The sequence below is a fragment of the Ranitomeya imitator genome, chromosome 2, assembly GCF_032444005.1.
Source record: "Ranitomeya imitator isolate aRanImi1 chromosome 2, aRanImi1.pri, whole genome shotgun sequence".
Taxonomy (NCBI): Eukaryota; Metazoa; Chordata; class Amphibia; order Anura; family Dendrobatidae; genus Ranitomeya; species Ranitomeya imitator.
The window spans coordinates 459674994-459691575 of record NC_091283.1 but is presented as its reverse complement, the minus strand read 5'-3'; the positions used below and the strand labels follow the sequence as shown (position 1 = coordinate 459691575).

Here is a 16582-nt window from a genome sequence, read left to right as displayed (position 1 = left end):
ACTTGAACCTGCAATCGTCCGATCGCTTTTGCTATATAATGCAATACCACAGTATTGCAATATATAAGGATACATCATGGCCTCTATGAAGTGTAGTTGGTAACTCTGGAGAGCCAAAATTGCAGCGATAGGAGTCTTGAGCATACCTCTGGCTGCCACTGTAAACCATCGATAGCCTGTGATCGTGTCACCGGTGACTGGAAATGATTATCAGCAGCGAACAGAACTTAGCTCTGGCCACTGCTGTTAAAGACTAATGCCAGCTGTGTAACAACAGCAGACGTTTAACTTTTGTGGAGAAAGCTGAGCACCTAGGCCCCGGTCCACACCCCTCAACACATTCTGCGGAGATACCAAGACCGAGTATTAGGCCATGGTCAAAGTTGCAAGTGCAATTCGAGAAACTCACGCGAGTCTCTTGCATAAATTCTGGGCACTGCGGCCGGCAGTCGAAACCAGAGTGTGTGGCTGCATGTACTTCTATGCAGCTGAACGCTCCGCTCCGAAGTGCCGGCGGCAGTGTCGGGTATTAATGCGACTTGCGTTAGTTTCTTGCATTGCACTCGCAAGTGTGACCCTGGCCTTAGGCATCTACCCGCCACCCGAGGCGCAATGCTCCACAGCAGAAGTGGCCCTGGATACAGTTGTCTTCCAACAGAAATCTAATAACAACAAGGTCAGACAATTTGGGGTTATGTTTTGTTGTTTTTTTTTTTCTGGGGGGGGAAATTAATGGTATCAATAAAAGTAGAAAAGAAACAGCACCCATCTTGCCTGTGGGCGGTGTCTGGTGTTGTAGCTTGGCCCATTAGAGAAAATGAGGCTGAGTTGCAATACCAGACACAGCCACATATACAGGAGAGCGCTATTAAAAAGTATATACAGTGTTGTAGAATATATTTGCATTATTTAACTGTTATAATAAATGTTCATCAATTAACACATTATATAGTTTGGCATACAGACTGTTTGCACAAAACAATTTTGATCTAATTGCATGGATGGTTTAAAGGTAAAGTATATTCTAAGAAAAATGAGTAAATTTTTTTTTTCTCCAAAAACAGCGCCACACTGATTCCTAGGCTGTGTTTCGTATTGCAGCTAGGAATATGAGAATGATTTGCAATATTTGTTAAAGCCTGTGGGAAAAAGTGGTGCTGGTTCTGGAAGACGATGCAACACCTTTTTCTTCTTCTAATGTTTATGACTACCACAACACACTGACTAATTCTCTGAGTTCATCCTAGAAATGAATGTTCTTTTCACGGTTTCTCTTCTGAAGGACGCACTTTCTGAACCATCTCACTGTTACCGCTGTCAGCTGCCAATGTGAAGTTTTTCTTCTGGAAGCTTTTTGCTTAATGCTATTCATACGTAGTAATTGCATATGCCCCTGTACAGATTGGTGTGAAATTCATGCTCAAGTCATTCAATCATCTCTATGGGAATATCATTGCCTCTATAACCTGAGCTGAATAGTTCCTACAGATTTCTTATAATTGACATAATAATATTGCAGAGGCTCAGCCGGATAGCAAAAAAAATGAACGGATCTCTATTTTTCTCTCCTTTTATAGTGGATGGGTTCTGGTAGCAAAGGAGTTAAGCGTCGGCGATGTCGGACACTAGGGATACATGCATTCACCCATTGCCTGTAAAATGATGGATTGTACATTATTGTCCCCTTCTCGTTATTTGCATCCAGATGCATAGATTTGCATCCAAAGCGGCAGATGCATATTATATTAACCCGTTCAGCGCCGGCCGTAGGGAGGGTGGGTTTACTTACAGCTCTGGTCACCGAAATGAACCTGTCGTAGCTGATGAGAACGATATTGAATACCGACGAGGTGCACAGTAAGTAGTCGAGTACCAGCCACAGTTTGCAAACACTTCTACCAAAGCTCCATCTCCCAGTCAGCACGTAGGGCACATAGAGAGGGATGCACAAAGCCCCTGTAAGAAGCAAAAGATAAATCCTATTACTGCCTGATACACGGAGATCAGCAACTTTCATGTATATTTAATGCTGAAATCTGGATGCTCCGCTCCTTACAAAACTCTTGCATCTCCTCAATAACATATATCCATTGCATGGACTTGGGTTGGATGTTGGGAGTCCGAATGTCATTACCCCACAGCCGATTCCAGCCATACCCACACGAACAGAGCAGAGTAAGAAGATGGAGAGTTGGATACTTTACCTACTAGAAAGTCAGAGATAGCCAGGTTGAGTAGGAAGTAGTTGTTCTGCGTCCTAAGACTGGAGTCCACCACAAATGCCAACATGACCAACGCATTGCCCAAGACAGTGGTCACTATCAAAATCCCCATGAGTACAGCCAAAACCACAGTCCAGATGTAGTCAAAGTTGCCTGGTAAGGCTGTGGTACCTCCATTGCTCTTCCAGGAGTCATTCAGATGCCAGGTCTGCTGGGTGCTGGCCATTTCAGCACCCACAGCGGTCTTTAGGCTGACAGCATAGTATCCAATGGTACTGTCAGTAGATTGGGCATCTTTCTATAAAAAAGGGGTGACCAATCTAATACGATATCCAGAGGCATCCGTTTACCCCATAGTCCGTGCACATCAACTTTACAATATGCAGAAACTGCATCGCTCTCCCCCTGCGTCTGCGCACCTATTTATTATCGGTCTGAACCCATCTGCTTCCTTCGCCACCTGAATCCCTACCCCACTTCAGTAATAAAGAAACACCACCTCCCAATATCTCTAGTGCTGGACTGCACCTCCTCCATGCCTCCCCCCATCCAGCCCCAGCCAAACCGCCTCACACACAATTCACACACTCTACAGCCTCCCTGGCACAGAGAGAGGAGCTCGGTTATAAATATCAGACACAATCAGCTGGAAATCAGCTTTGGAAGAAAAAAAAAATCTGATTAACCCTATCGTCTCTGGCACCAGAGGTAGGGGTCAGAGAAAAAGGGGGCAATTCTTAAACAGGAGCCTGTCCTTCCTGTTCAAAAGAATGATACAGTTGAATTTATATTGTCACGTAATATGTTCAATATTGTGATATCCACTAATTCAATATCACCATCCAAGTGCAAATATACAATACAATGTAAACAAAGTGATTTATTGCTCTAATGTCTGGTTGTAGTTCAATAGTAAATCATGTTCTTGCATTAGACCCCGTAAAGCATGGTCTAATATACTACAGCCCCCCATGCCACCTCCTGGAAACTCATTTACATAACAATAACCCTTTGATTTTGCAGATCATATTTGATTTGTTTTAATGAGGCAGCAGACAGCCGGGCTCTTGTAGAAGGTCCAATCCATTCCTTGGCAGATATACATCAGCCTGCTGTTCATTAAGTCTGGGATTAGCTCCCTTGCTGTTCCTTCAAGGAACAGCGATATTGGCCAGGGCTATGGACAGACATTCATGAGTTAATAGGGACACAGTGGCCGCTGCTGGGATGTATGAATGTCTTGTGTTATTTATTTATTGCATTGGCTTACTCTTATCAAGGACTGTGAATGTAGAGGCACACAAGGATGTGCACAACATAGAGGCAGACAAGGTGGCTGCTATGAGACCCATGAGAACGGGGGCTTTCGTGATTAGGATAAACCTGTTGCAGATTTCATCTGTCAGCAGAATCGTTCAGCACTAAAACATTGTGTCCTTGTGTGCAGAGTCTCACCTGTTCATTCACTGTGTTGAGAAGATAACGACTCCGGTATGTTCCAAATAAAACAGCTCATTCTCTCATAATGTATGAGTGCTGATGATTCTGCTGAAAGCTGAAAGCTGCAACGGGCTCAGACTCAGAGATTATCGTCATCATCATCATCTCCATCAACCATCATTATCTCCATTGTCATCATCTCCATCATTATCATCATTATCTCTATTATACATCATCATCTCCATCATCATCATCTCCACATCATTATCATCATTATCTCTATTATAAATCATCATCATCTCCATTATGCATCATTATTCTCTCAATCATCCATCATCATGTCCATCATCCATAATCTCCATTATCATCATCACCTCAATCATCTCCATCATCCATCATCCCAGGTGAGACTCTGCACACAGACTCAATGGGCCAGATTCATCATTTTATTGAAGTCACTTTTCGTAGACTTTACTCCAGTCAAGGACTTGAGTGAGATTCGCCAAAACAAATTGACGTTGGTTAAAAGTTAAAAGTCACATTTCATAAATTTGTTTAAAACATTTGGATAAGCAATGTTGTTAAAGAAAAATAAAAAAGACTTAAAAATGAAAGACAACTTAAAAAGTGGTATAAAAAGGTATAGAGAACAATTACAATAGCCACCAAAAAAGCAACCAATTAATCCAGAAAAGTAGAGAAACAGCAATGATGAATTAGGGCAATGTCTTATACAAGTGTTGAATATTTCTGCTGAAATCTGCAACAAATCCTACACCAAGCTCCCTCTACATAGTGACCTCCACATTAGCACATAAGTAAAAGGAGAAAATACCACCAGGCTCACTGCCATGAGGGTACCCACATTCCTTCTAGCAGTAGGGAATGTGGTTCAGTTTCATCATATCACCTTGAATGATAGCACTCTGCACCCCATCCCCCAAGATATTTTCATATTCTTGTCTATTGCTCCATCTAGTAATACTGCTTAGCCACATTGCAATACCTCATAGTCTATACACAAGGGTATGGCGCGGTTTCTTAAAGACAATTAAAAAAAAAAAGACTGTACAGCATTTGTATCTTACAGTTACTTCTACATGTGCATCTCAGGCCATGTTCACACGTTCAGTATTTGGTCAGTATTTTACCTCAGTATTTGTAAGACAAGACCAAGAGTGGGTGATAAATACAGAAGTGGTGATATGTTTCTATTATATTTTTCCTCTAATTGTTCCTCTCCTGCTTTTTGCTTACACATACTGGTATATAATACTGACCGTGTGAACATGGCCTTAGGCTACATCCATGCTTTGTGTAATTTGTACAGAATGATCTACTACATATTCTCGTCAATATTCCCGAAAATGATACCCGGGTTTGCATACTTAATACTTTTAATGACTCGTTAGGTCACTTTACTCATTTTGTGAGCTGTGTTCATGTCTGCCTGGAATTGATGGGAAATAACAGGAGCTGTTTGTGGTTGATCGCCTATTAGTTCCAGGCAGCTACTTACCATGGTTTCTCTGCAGGGAAAGCAGCAGCACGCCAGGAGATTGTAATGTTCTCAAGACATACTGCCCTCTTCTGAAAGTATAGGGTTTAATTTCATTTTTTTTTTTTTAAAACCTTCTGATCATGGGGACAGACTTGTGTAAGAGATGAACAGATAGCGATTTCAGCTTGCTCTCAACACCTCATTACTCTTATCTCTCTAGTTAAAATACACAGATCATATATCAAGTTGTGATGGTGTAGTTTAGAAATGTGGAGCAATGCAGATATTCAGGCAAAAGTGGGTCCATTTTTTTTTGTCTATTGGCCTTTGGCTCGATTTTGAGCCATGGCGACTTGATGGATGAACCCTCTGCTCTGTAGGAAGATTGATCTTCTGAAAGCCTAGATAGGTCCACCAGGGTCTTCTCTGCCGATAGGTTGATAGTGTCAAGCTATTGGGTTGCTGGTCTTCCTCTTCGCCTTGTTCCTTCTCGTCTTCGAACCATGATGTCCTTCTCCAGTGATTGCTCTCTTGGTATGATGTGAGCAAAGTAGGCAAGTAATAGCTTGATGATCCTTGCTTCAAGTGATATATCTGGCTTGATTTATTCCAAAATTGATTTATTTGTTTTTTTTGCCATCCACCACAATTAAGGTCATATAATTAATATAATCTGTGTTCTTGCAGAACATACAGTCAATAGGAGCGGCATAGTCCATAGGTGTCCAAGGAATCTGCATGGTGCAAATCACCACAATATACAGTAAAGACAACGTTCTTCCAGGAGGTTCCAAAAATACAAAGAAAATCTTTATTGCAACCACACAAGTAGATAATGGCAATATTTCGAAATATCTGGTCATTATCAAGCTTAAAGACCAGAAAGGGTGAATATCTTGATATTAACTACGGTACTTGTATGGGGAAATAAAGAGTGTTTTGTACTTTTGGAATCTCCTGGAAGGTGTGTAGAAAGCCCATTGTAGTATTATGTTCATTGTATTAATGTACCTAAAATGAAAAATAGAAAATGAAACAATTTTGCCAATAATGATCAAACTTTTCTACTGATTGTGTCTAGAGCTCCTGTGTCAACTAATGCATTTCTATGGTTACCGACCACAGAGCGCAAACATTCTCTTAAGCTGCTACGTAACTACAACTCCCAGCATATCATGATAGTCTGCTACTGCCAGGTTATGCTGAGGTGCAGCTACACAGCAGCTGGAAAGCCCCAGGTTATAGCCCACCATACTGTTTCTCCAGCTATTCAGCATATCCTTGGAGAAGGAGCACATGTCACCATCGCTGGCTCTACAGAGATGGCGTGGGATGCCAGGCTTTCCGAAAAATGAGTCTTCTTTTGTGCAATGTTTACATATCATATGGATGACAGTCTGAAGTCCTGTCTCGCTGACAACGTAATTTCTCAGCCTTCAATATAACCTTTTATTGTCGGGTCAAGTCTACTTTCATTTCTTCCCTCAGAAGGGAAAATTATTTTTTTTTTTCAATAACCAAGACAAGGAAATAGTAACTTTCGTAAAAAAACATTTCAAACAAACACACAAGATGTAAGGGACCTCGGTTCAGGGTGCAAATGATGAATTAACCGGTCAGCAATAAAGCTTTGCCGCAGCTTTAATCTCATCCATTGTTTTACTCCTACACCGCCACTCGAAAGGCTTAGTCCCTGCAGTTCTCAGAAAACCCATATACAGTGTCTATGGAAAGCCAAGATGAATTAAAGGAAGTTTACACTTGCAATATATTAACCCCTTTACCCCCAAGGGTGGTTTGCACGTTAATGACCGGGCCAATTTTTTTACAATTCTGACCACTGTCCCTTTATGAGGTTATAACTCTGGAACGCTTCAACGGATCCCAGTGATTCAGACAATGTTTTCTCGTGACATATTGTACTTCATGATAGTGGTAAAAATTCTTTGATAGTACCTACGTTTATTTGTGAAAAAAAACAAATTTGGCGAAAATTATGAAAATTTCGCAATTTTCCAACTTTGAATTTTTATGCAATTAAATCACAGAGATATGTCACACAAAATACTTAATAAGTAACATTTCCCACATGTCTACTTTACATCAGCACAATTTTGGAACCAAAATTTTTTTTTGTTAGGGAGTTATAAGGGTTAAAAGTTGACCAGCAATTTCTCGTTTTTACAACACCATTTTTTTTTAGGAACCACATCTCATTTTAAGTCATTTTGAGGGGTCTATATGATAGAAAATACCCAAGTGTGACACCATTCTAAACACTGCACCCCTAAAGGTGCTCAAAACCATATTCAAGAAGTTTATTAACCCTTCTGGTGCTTCACAGGAATTTTTGGAATGTTTAAATAAAAATGAACATTTAACTTTTTTTCACAAAAAATTTACTTCAGCTCCAATTTGTTTTATTTTACCAAGGGTAACAGGAGAAAATGGACCCCAAAAGTTGTTGTACAATTTGTCCTGAGTACACCAATACCACATATGTGGGGGTAAACCACTGTTTGGGCACATGACAGAGCTCGGAAGCGAAGGAGCGCCATTTGACTTTTCAATGCAAAATTGACTGGAATCGAGATGGGACACCATGTTGCGTTTGGAGAGCCCCTGATGTGCCTAAACATTGAAACCCCCCACAAGTGACACCATTTTGGAAAGTAGACCCCCTAAGGAACTTATCTAGATGTGTTTTGAGCGCTTTGACCCACCAATGGCTTCACAGAAGCTTATAATGCAGAGCCGTAAAAATAAAACAAAAATTTTTTCCCACAAAAATGTTTTTTAGCCCCCAGTTTTGTATTTTCCCGAGGGTAACAGGAGAAATTGGACCCCAAAATTTGCTGTCCAATTTGTCCTGAGTGCGCTGATACCCCATATGTGGGGGGGGAGGAACCACCGTTTGGGCGCATGGGAGGGCTCGGAAGGGAAGGAGCTCCATTTAGAATGCAGACTTAGATGGAATGGTCTGCAGGTGTCACATTGCGTTTGCAGAGCCCCTAATGTACCTAAACAGTAGAAACCCCCACAAGTGACACCATTTTGGAAACTAGACCCCCTAAGGAACTTATCTAGATGTGTTGTGAGAGCTTTGAACCCTCAAGTGTTTCACTACAGTTTGTAACGCAGAGCCGTGAAAATTAAAAAAAAAAACTTTCCCCCCAAAATTAATTTTTAGCCCCCAGTTTTGTATTTTCCCGGGGGTAAAAAGAGAAATTCGACCCCAAAAGTTGTTGTCCTATTTGTCCTGAGTACGCTGATACTGCATATGTTGGGGTAAACCCCTGTTTGGGCGCACAGGAGAGCTCGAAAGGGAAGAAGCACTGTTTTACTTTTTCAACGCAGAATTGGCTGGAATTGAGATCGGACGCCATGTCGCGTTTGGAGAGCCCCTGATGTGGCTAAACAGTGGAAACCCCCCAATTATAACTGAAACCCTAATCTAAACACACCCCTAACCCTAATCCCAACAGTAACCCTAACCACACCCCTAACCCTAATCCCAACCCTATTCCCAACTGTAAATGTAATCTAAACCCTAACCCTAACTTTAGCCCCAACCCTAACTGTAGCCCTAACCCTAAACCTAGCCCTAACACTAACCCTAACCCTAGCCCTAACCCTAGCCCTAACCCTAACCCTAGCCCTAACCCTAGCCCTAACTTTAGTCCTAACCCTAGCCCTAACCCTAGCCCTAACCCTAGCCCTAGCCCTAACCCTCGCCCTAACCCTAACTCTAGCCCTAATGGGAAAATGGAAATAAATACATTTTTTAATTTTTCCCTAACTAAGGGGGTGATGAAGGGGGGTTTGATTTACTTTTATAGCGGGTTTTTTAGCGGATTTTTATGATTGGCAGCCGTCACACACTGAAAGACGCTTTTTATTGCAAAAAATTGTTTTTACGTTACCACATTTTGAGAGCTTTAATTTTTCCACATTTTGGTCCACAGAGTCATGTGAGGTCTTGTTTTTTGCGAGACGAGTTGACGTTTTTATTGGTAACATTTTCGGGCATGTGACATTTTTTGATCGCTTTTTATTCCGATTTTTGTGAGGCAGAATGACCAAAAACCAGCTATTCATGAATTTCTTTTGGGGGGGGCGTTTATACCGTTCCGCGTTTGGTAAAATTGATAAAGAAGTTTTATTCTTCGGGTCAGTACGATTACAGCGATACCTCATTTATATCATTTTTTTATGTTTTGGCGCTTTTATACGATAAACACTATTTTATAGAAAAAATAATTATTTTTGCATCGCTTTATTCTCAGGTCTATAACTTTTTTATTTTTTTGCGGATGATGCTGTATGGCGGCTCATTTTTTGCGGGACAAGATGACGCTTTCAGTGGTATCATGGTTATTTATATATGTCTTTTTGATCGCGTGTTATTCCACTTTTTGTTCGGTGGTATGATAATAAAGCCGTTACGGATGTGGCGATACTAAATATGTGTACTTTTATTGTTTTTTTTTTTTATTTAGATAAAGAAATGTATTTATGGGAATAATATTTTTTTTTTATTTCATTATTTAGGAATATTTTTTTTTTTTTTGTACACATTTGGAATTTTTTTTGTAAACTTTTTTACTTTGTCCCAAGGGGGGACATCACAGATCGGTGATCTGACAGTTTGCACAGCACTCTGTCAGATCACCGATCTGACTTACAGCACTTCAGGCTTCACAGTGCCTGCTCTGAGCAGGCTCTGTGAAGCCACCTCCCTCCCTGCAGGACCCGGATGCCGCGGCCATCTTGGATCCGGGTCTGGAGCACGGAGGGAGGTAGAGAGACCCTCACAGCAACGCGATCACATCGCGTTGCTGCAGGGGGCTCAGGGAAGCCCGCAGGGAGCCCCCTCCCTGCGTGATGCTTCCCTGTACTGCCGGCACATCGCAATCATGTTTGATCACGGTGTGTCGGGGGTTAATGTGCCGGGAGCGGTTCGTGACCGCTCCTGGCACATAGGGCCGGATGTCAGCTGCGATAGGCAGCTGACACGCGGCCGCGATCGGCCGAGCTCCCCTGTTGTGAATTCTGTTATCGAACTCCCTCCTGTGGTCATGAATGGTACTTCGGCGAGTTCTGTCCATGGACTCCCTCTGGTGGCTGTGAGTGGAGCTGCTGCTTCTGAGGTTCCTTCCACAGGTGACGTAGTTTATTCTTTGGCTGGCTGTTCTATTTAACTCCACTCATATCGTTACTCCATGCCAGCTGTCAATGTTCTTGTACTGGTTCAGTTCGCTCTTGGATCTTTCTGGTGACCTGTCTACTCCAGCAGAAGCTATGTTCCTGCTAGTTATTTATTTGTTCATTGTTTCCTTGTCCAGCTGGCTATCATGATCTTGCCCTGCTAGCTGGAAGCTCTGGGATGCAGAGTGGCACCTCCGCACCGTGAGTCGGTGCGGAGGTCTTTTTGCACACTCTGCGTGGTCTTTTTGTAGGGTTTTGTGCTGACCGCAAAGATACCTTTCCTATCCTCAGTCTGTTTAGTAAGTCTGGCCTCCCTTTGCTAAAACCTGTTTCATTTCTGTGTTTGTGACTTTCATCTTATCTCACAGTCAATATATGTGGGAGGCTGCCTTTTCCTTTGGGGAATTTCTCTGAGGCAAGGTAGGCTTTATTTTCTATCTTTAGGGCTAGTTAGCTCTTAGGCTGTGAAGAGGCGTCTAGGTCGTGTTAGGTACGCTCCACGGCTATTTCTAGTTGTGTGATAGGATTAGGGGTTGCGGTCGGCAGAGCTCCCACTTCCCAGAGCTTGTCCTGTGTGAGTTTAACCATCAGGTCGTTCCGGGTGCTCCTAACCACCAGGTCATAACAGTACAGCTGGCCCAAAGTAATAATACATCTCAATAGAGGGATAAGAGAAGTTTTGAGACCATTTTTTTTTCTTTGCAGTGTTTTTTGTCTTTCTTTTCCCCTAAGCCTCTGGGTGGTTCAGGCCACAGGTGTAGATATGGACATTCAAGGTCTGTCCTCTTGTGTGGATCATCTCACTGCAAGGGTACAAAACATTCAAGATTTTGTGGGTCAGAATCCAATGTTAGAGCCTAGAATTCCAATTCCTGATTTGTTTTCTGGGGATAGATCTAAGTTCCTGAATTTCAAAAATAATTGTAAACTGTTTCTAGCTTTGAAACCCTGCTCCTCTGGTGACCCCGTTCAACAAGTAAAAATCATTATTTCTTTGTTGCGTGGTGACCCTCAAGACTGGGCATTTTCCCTTGCGCCAGGAGATCCTGCATTGCGTGATGTAGATGCGTTTTTTCTGGCGCTTGGATTGCTTTATGATGAACCAAATTCAGTGGATCAGGCAGAGAAAATCTTGCTGGCTTTGTGTCAGGGTCAGGATGAAACGGAGGTGTACTGTCAGAAGTTTAGAAAGTGGTCTGTGCTTACTCAGTGGAATGAGTGTGCCCTGGCGGCAATTTTCAGAAAGGGTCTTTCTGAAGCCCTTAAGGATGTCATGGTGGGATTTCCCACACCTGCTGGTCTGAATGAGTCTATGTCCTTGGCCATTCAGATCGATCGGCGCTTGCGTGAGCGCAAAGCTGTGCACCATTTGGCGGTATTCTCTGAGCATAGGCCTGAGCCTATGCAGTGTGATAGGACTTTGACTAGAGCTGAACGGCAAGAACACAGACGTCGGAATGGGCTGTGTTTTTACTGTGGTGATTCCACTCATGCTATCTCCGATTGTCCTAAGCGCACTAAGCGGTTCGCTAGGTCTGCCACCATTAGTACGGTACAGTCTAAATTTCTTTTGTCTGTTACTCTGATTTGCTCTCTGTCGTCCTATTCTGTTATGGCATTTGTGGATTCAGGCGCTGCCCTGAATTTGATGGACTTGGAGTTTGCCAGGCGCTGTGGTTTTTTCTTGGAGCCCTTGCAGTATCCTATTCCATTGAGAGGAATTGATGCTACGCCTTTGGCCAAGAATAAGCCTCAGTACTGGACTCAATTGACCATGTGCATGGCTCCTGCACATCAGGAGGATATTCGCTTTTTGGTGTTGCATAATCTGCATGATGTGGTCGTTTTGGGGTTGCCATGGCTACAGGTCCATAATCCAGTATTTGGTTGGAAATCTATGTCTGTGTCCGGCTGGGGTTGTCAGGGGGTACATGGTGATGTTCCATTGCTGTCAATTTCGCCTTCCACTCCTTCTGAAGTCCCTGAGTTTTTATCAGATTACCGGGATGTATTTGAAGAGCCCAAATCTGGTGCCCTACCTCCTCATAGAGATTGCGACTGTGCTATTAATTTGATTCCTGGTAGTAAGTTTCCTAAGGGCTGTCTGTTTAATTTATCTGTGCCAGAGCACGCCGCTATGCGGAGTTATATAAAGGAATCCTTGGAGAAGGGTCATATTCGTCCGTCGTCGTCACCATTGGGAGCAGGGTTATTTTTTGTGGCCAAGAAGGATGGTTCTTTGAGACCTTGTATTGATTACCTCCTTCTTAATAAGATCACAGTCAAATTTCAGTATCCTTTGCCGCTGCTGTCTGATTTATTTGCTCGGATTAAGGGGGCTAGTTGGTTCACCAAGATAGATCTTCGAGGGGCGTATAATCTTGTGCGAGTTAAAGAGGGTGATGAATGGAAAACAGCATTTAATACGCCCGAGGGCCATTTTGAGTACCTGGTTATGCCATTCGGGCTTTCTAATGCTCCATCTGTGTTTCAGTCCTTTATGCATGACATCTTCCGAGAGTACCTGGATAGATTTATGATTGTATATTTGGATGACATTTTGGTCTTTTCGGATGATTGGGAGTCTCATGTGAAGCAGGTCAGAATGGTGTTTCAGGTCCTTCGTGCGAATTCCTTGTCTGTCAAGGGGTCAAAGTGTCTCTTTGGAGTTCAGAAGGTTTCATTTTTGGGTTTCATTTTTTCCCCTTCTACTATCGAGACGGACCCTGTTAAAGTTCAGGCCATTTACGATTGGACTCAGCCGACATCTGTGAAGAGCTTGCAGAAGTTCCTGGGCTTTGCTAATTTTTATCGTCGCTTCATCGCTAACTTTTCCAGTATTGCTAAACCGTTGACTGATTTGACCAAGAAAGGTGCTGATGTGGTCAATTGGTCCTCTGCGGCTGTAGCGGCTTTTCAGGAGTTGAAGCGTCGTTTTGCTTCTGCCCCTGTGTTGTGCCAGCCAGATGTTTCGCTCCCTTTTCAGGTGGAGGTTGATGCTTCTGAAATTGGAGCAGGGGCTGTTTTGTCGTAAAGAAGTTCTGATGGCTCGGTGATGAAACCCTGTGCCTTCCTTTCTAGAAAATTCTCGCCTGCTGAGCGCAATTATGATGTGGGCAATCGGGAGTTGTTGGCCATGAAGTGGGCATTCGAGAAGTGGCGTCATTGGCTTGAAGGAGCTAAACATCGCGTGGTGGTCTTGACGGATCACAAGAATTTGACTTATCTCGAGTCTGCTAAACGGTTGAATCCTAGACAGGCTCGATGGTCGCTCTTTTTCTCCCGTTTTGATTTTGTGGTTTCATACCTTCCGGGATCTAAGAATGTGAAGGCTGATGCCCTGTCAAGGAGTTTTGTGCCTGACTCTCTGGGTGTTCCGGAGCCGGCGGGTATTCTTAAAGAAGGGGTAATTTTGTCTGCCATTTCCCCTGATTTGCGGCGTGTGCTGCAAAAGTTTCAGGCTGATAGACCTGACCGTTGTCCTACGGAGAAACTGTTTGTCCCTGATAGATGGACTGGTAGAGTTATCTCGGAGATTCATTGTTCAGTATTGGCTGGTCATCCTGGAATCTTTGGTACCAGAGATTTGGTGGCTAGATCTTTTTGGTGGCCTTCTTTGTCACGGGATGTGCGTTCTTTTGTGCAGTCCTGTGAGATTTGTGCTCGGGCTAAGCCCTGCTGTTCTCGTGCCAGTGTGTTGCTTTTGCCCTTGCCGATTCCGAAGAGGCCCTGGACGCATATTTCCATGGATTTTATTTCTGATCTCCCTGTTTCTCAAAAGATGTCGGTCATTTGGGTGGTTTGTGATCGCTTCTCTAAGATGGTCCATTTGGTACCCTTATCTAAACTGCCTTCCTCCTCTGATTTGATGCCATTGTTTTTTCAGCATGTGGTTCGTTTGCATGGCATTCCGGAGAACATCGTCTCGGACAGAGGTTCCCAGTTTGTTTCGAGGTTTTGGCGGTCCTTTTGCGCTAAGATGGGCATTGATTTGTCTTTTTCTTCGGCTTTCCATCCTCAGACTAATGGCCAAACCGAACGAACTAATCAGACTTTGGAGACATATCTGAGATGCTTTGTTTCTGCTGATCAGGATGACTGGGTGTCCTTCTTGCCTTTGGCTGAGTTCACCCTTAATAATCGGGCCAGCTCAGCTACTTTAGTTTCTCCTTTTTTCTGCAATTCTGGTTTCCATCCTCGTTTCTCTTCAGGGCAGGTTGAGCCTTCGGACTGTCCTGGTGTGGATGCGGTGGTGGACAGGTTGCAGCAGATTTGGACTCATGTGGTAGACAATTTGACATTGTCCCAGGAGAAGGATCAACGTTTCGCTAACCGCCGGCGCTGTGTTGGTCCCCGACTTCGTGTTGGGGATTTGGTTTGGTTGTCATCTCGTCATGTTCCTATGAAGGTTTCCTCTCCTAAGTTTAAGCCTCGTTTCATTGGACCATATAAGATTTCTGAAGTTCTTAATCCTGTGTTATTTCGTTTGGACCTTCCAGCTTCTTTTGCCATCCATAATGTGTTCCATAGGTCGTTGTTGCGGAGATACGTGGCGCCTATGGTTCCCTCCGTTGATCCTCCTGCCCCGGTGTTGGTCGAGGGGGAGTTGGAGTATGTGGTGGAGAAGTGTTGTGAATTCTGTGGTCAGGCTCCCTCCTGTGGTCATGAGTGGTACTTCGGCTGGTTCTGTCCATGAGCTTCCTTTGGTGGATGTGAGTGGGGCTGCTGTTTCTGAGTTTCCTTCCTCAGGTGACGAGGTTAAGTCGTTAGGTGCTGCTCTATTTAACTCCACCTAGTTCTTTGTTCCTGGCCTCCAGTCAATGTTCCAGTATTGGTCTTGCTCTCTCCTGGATCGTTCTTGTGGCCTGTCTGCCCTGCATAAGCTAAGTTCTGCTTGTGTTACTTTTGTTTGCTATTTTTTCTGTCCAGCTTGCTATATTGGTTTGTTTTGCTTGCTGGAAGCTCTGTGACGCAGAGGGAGCACCTCCGTACCGTTAGTCGGTGCGGAGGGTCTATTTGCGCCCTCTGCGTTGTTGTTTGTAGGTTTTTGTGCTGACCGCAAAGCTATCTTTCCTATCCTCGGTCTATTCAGTAAGTCGGGCCTCACTTTGCTAAAATCTATTTCATCTCTGTGTTTGTATTTTCATCTTTACTCACAGTCACATTATATGTGGGGGGCTGCCTTTTCCTTTCGGGAATTTCTCTGAGGCAAGGTAGGCTTATTTTTCTATCTTCAGGGCTAGCTAGTTTCTCAGGCTGTGCCCGAGGCGCCTAGGTCTGGTCAGGAGCACTCCACGGCTACCTCTAGTGTGGTGTGATAGGATTAGGGATTGCGGTCAGCAGAGTTCCCACGTCTCAGAGCTCGTCCTATGTTATTAGTAACTATCAGGTCATTTTCAGTGCTCTTAACCATCAGGTCCTTGTGGTTCTAAATTACCAGTTCATAACAGAGAAGATTTTGGATTCTCGTGTTTCGAGACGGAAACTCCAGTACCTGGTCAAGTGGAAGGGTTATGGTCAAGAAGATAATTCCTGGGTTTTTGCCTCTGATGTTCATGCTGCCGATCTTGTTCGTGCCTTTCATTTGGCTCATCCTGATCGGCCTGGGGGCTCTGGTGAGGGTTCGGTGACCCCTCCTCAAGGGGGGGGGTACTGTTGTGAATTCTGTTGTCGAACTCCCTCCTGTGGTTGTGAATGGTACTTCGGCGAGTTCTGTCTATGGGCTCCCTCTGGTGGCTATGAGTGAAGCTGCTGCTTCTGAGGTTCCTTACACAGGTGACGTGGTTTATCCTTTGGTTGGCTTCTCTATTTAACTCCACTCAGATCGTTACTCCATGCCAGCTGTCAATGTTTTAGCATTGGTTCAGTTCGCTCCTGGATCTGCCTGGTGACCTGTCTTCTCCTGCAGAAGCTAAGTTCCTTATTGTAATTTTTGCTCATTGTTTCTTTGTCTAGCTGGTTATCCTGATTTTGTCTTGCTAGCTGGAAGCTCTGGGATGCAGAGTGGCCCCCCCCCCCCCCCGTACCGTGAGTCGGTGCGGAGGTCTTTTTTGCACACTCTGCGTGGTCTTTTGTAGGTTTTTGTGCTGACCGCAACGATTCCTTTCCTATCCTCTGTCTATTTAGTAAGTCTGTCCTCTCTTTGCTGAAACCTATTTCATTTCTGCGTTTGTGACTTTCATCTTTTCTCACAGTCATTATATGTGGGGGG

The 16582-nt window shown here is 43.7% G+C and overlaps 1 protein-coding gene across 1 annotated transcript in view; it reads right to left on the bottom strand.

Annotated features, from left to right (window-relative positions):
* HRH3 (histamine receptor H3) overlaps window positions 1-2821 on the bottom strand; it is a 57678-nt gene extending 54857 nt beyond the window's left edge. The window contains exons 1-2 of the mRNA XM_069751192.1: window positions 2205-2821; window positions 1790-1956 (exon numbers count right to left, since the gene is read on the bottom strand). Coding sequence (XP_069607293.1) covers window positions 1790-1956; window positions 2205-2448 — 411 coding nt within the window. The 5' untranslated portion in view covers window positions 2449-2821. The remainder of the gene's footprint in view (window positions 1-1789; window positions 1957-2204) is intronic.
* Between the last annotated feature and the right edge of the window lie 13761 nt (window positions 2822-16582).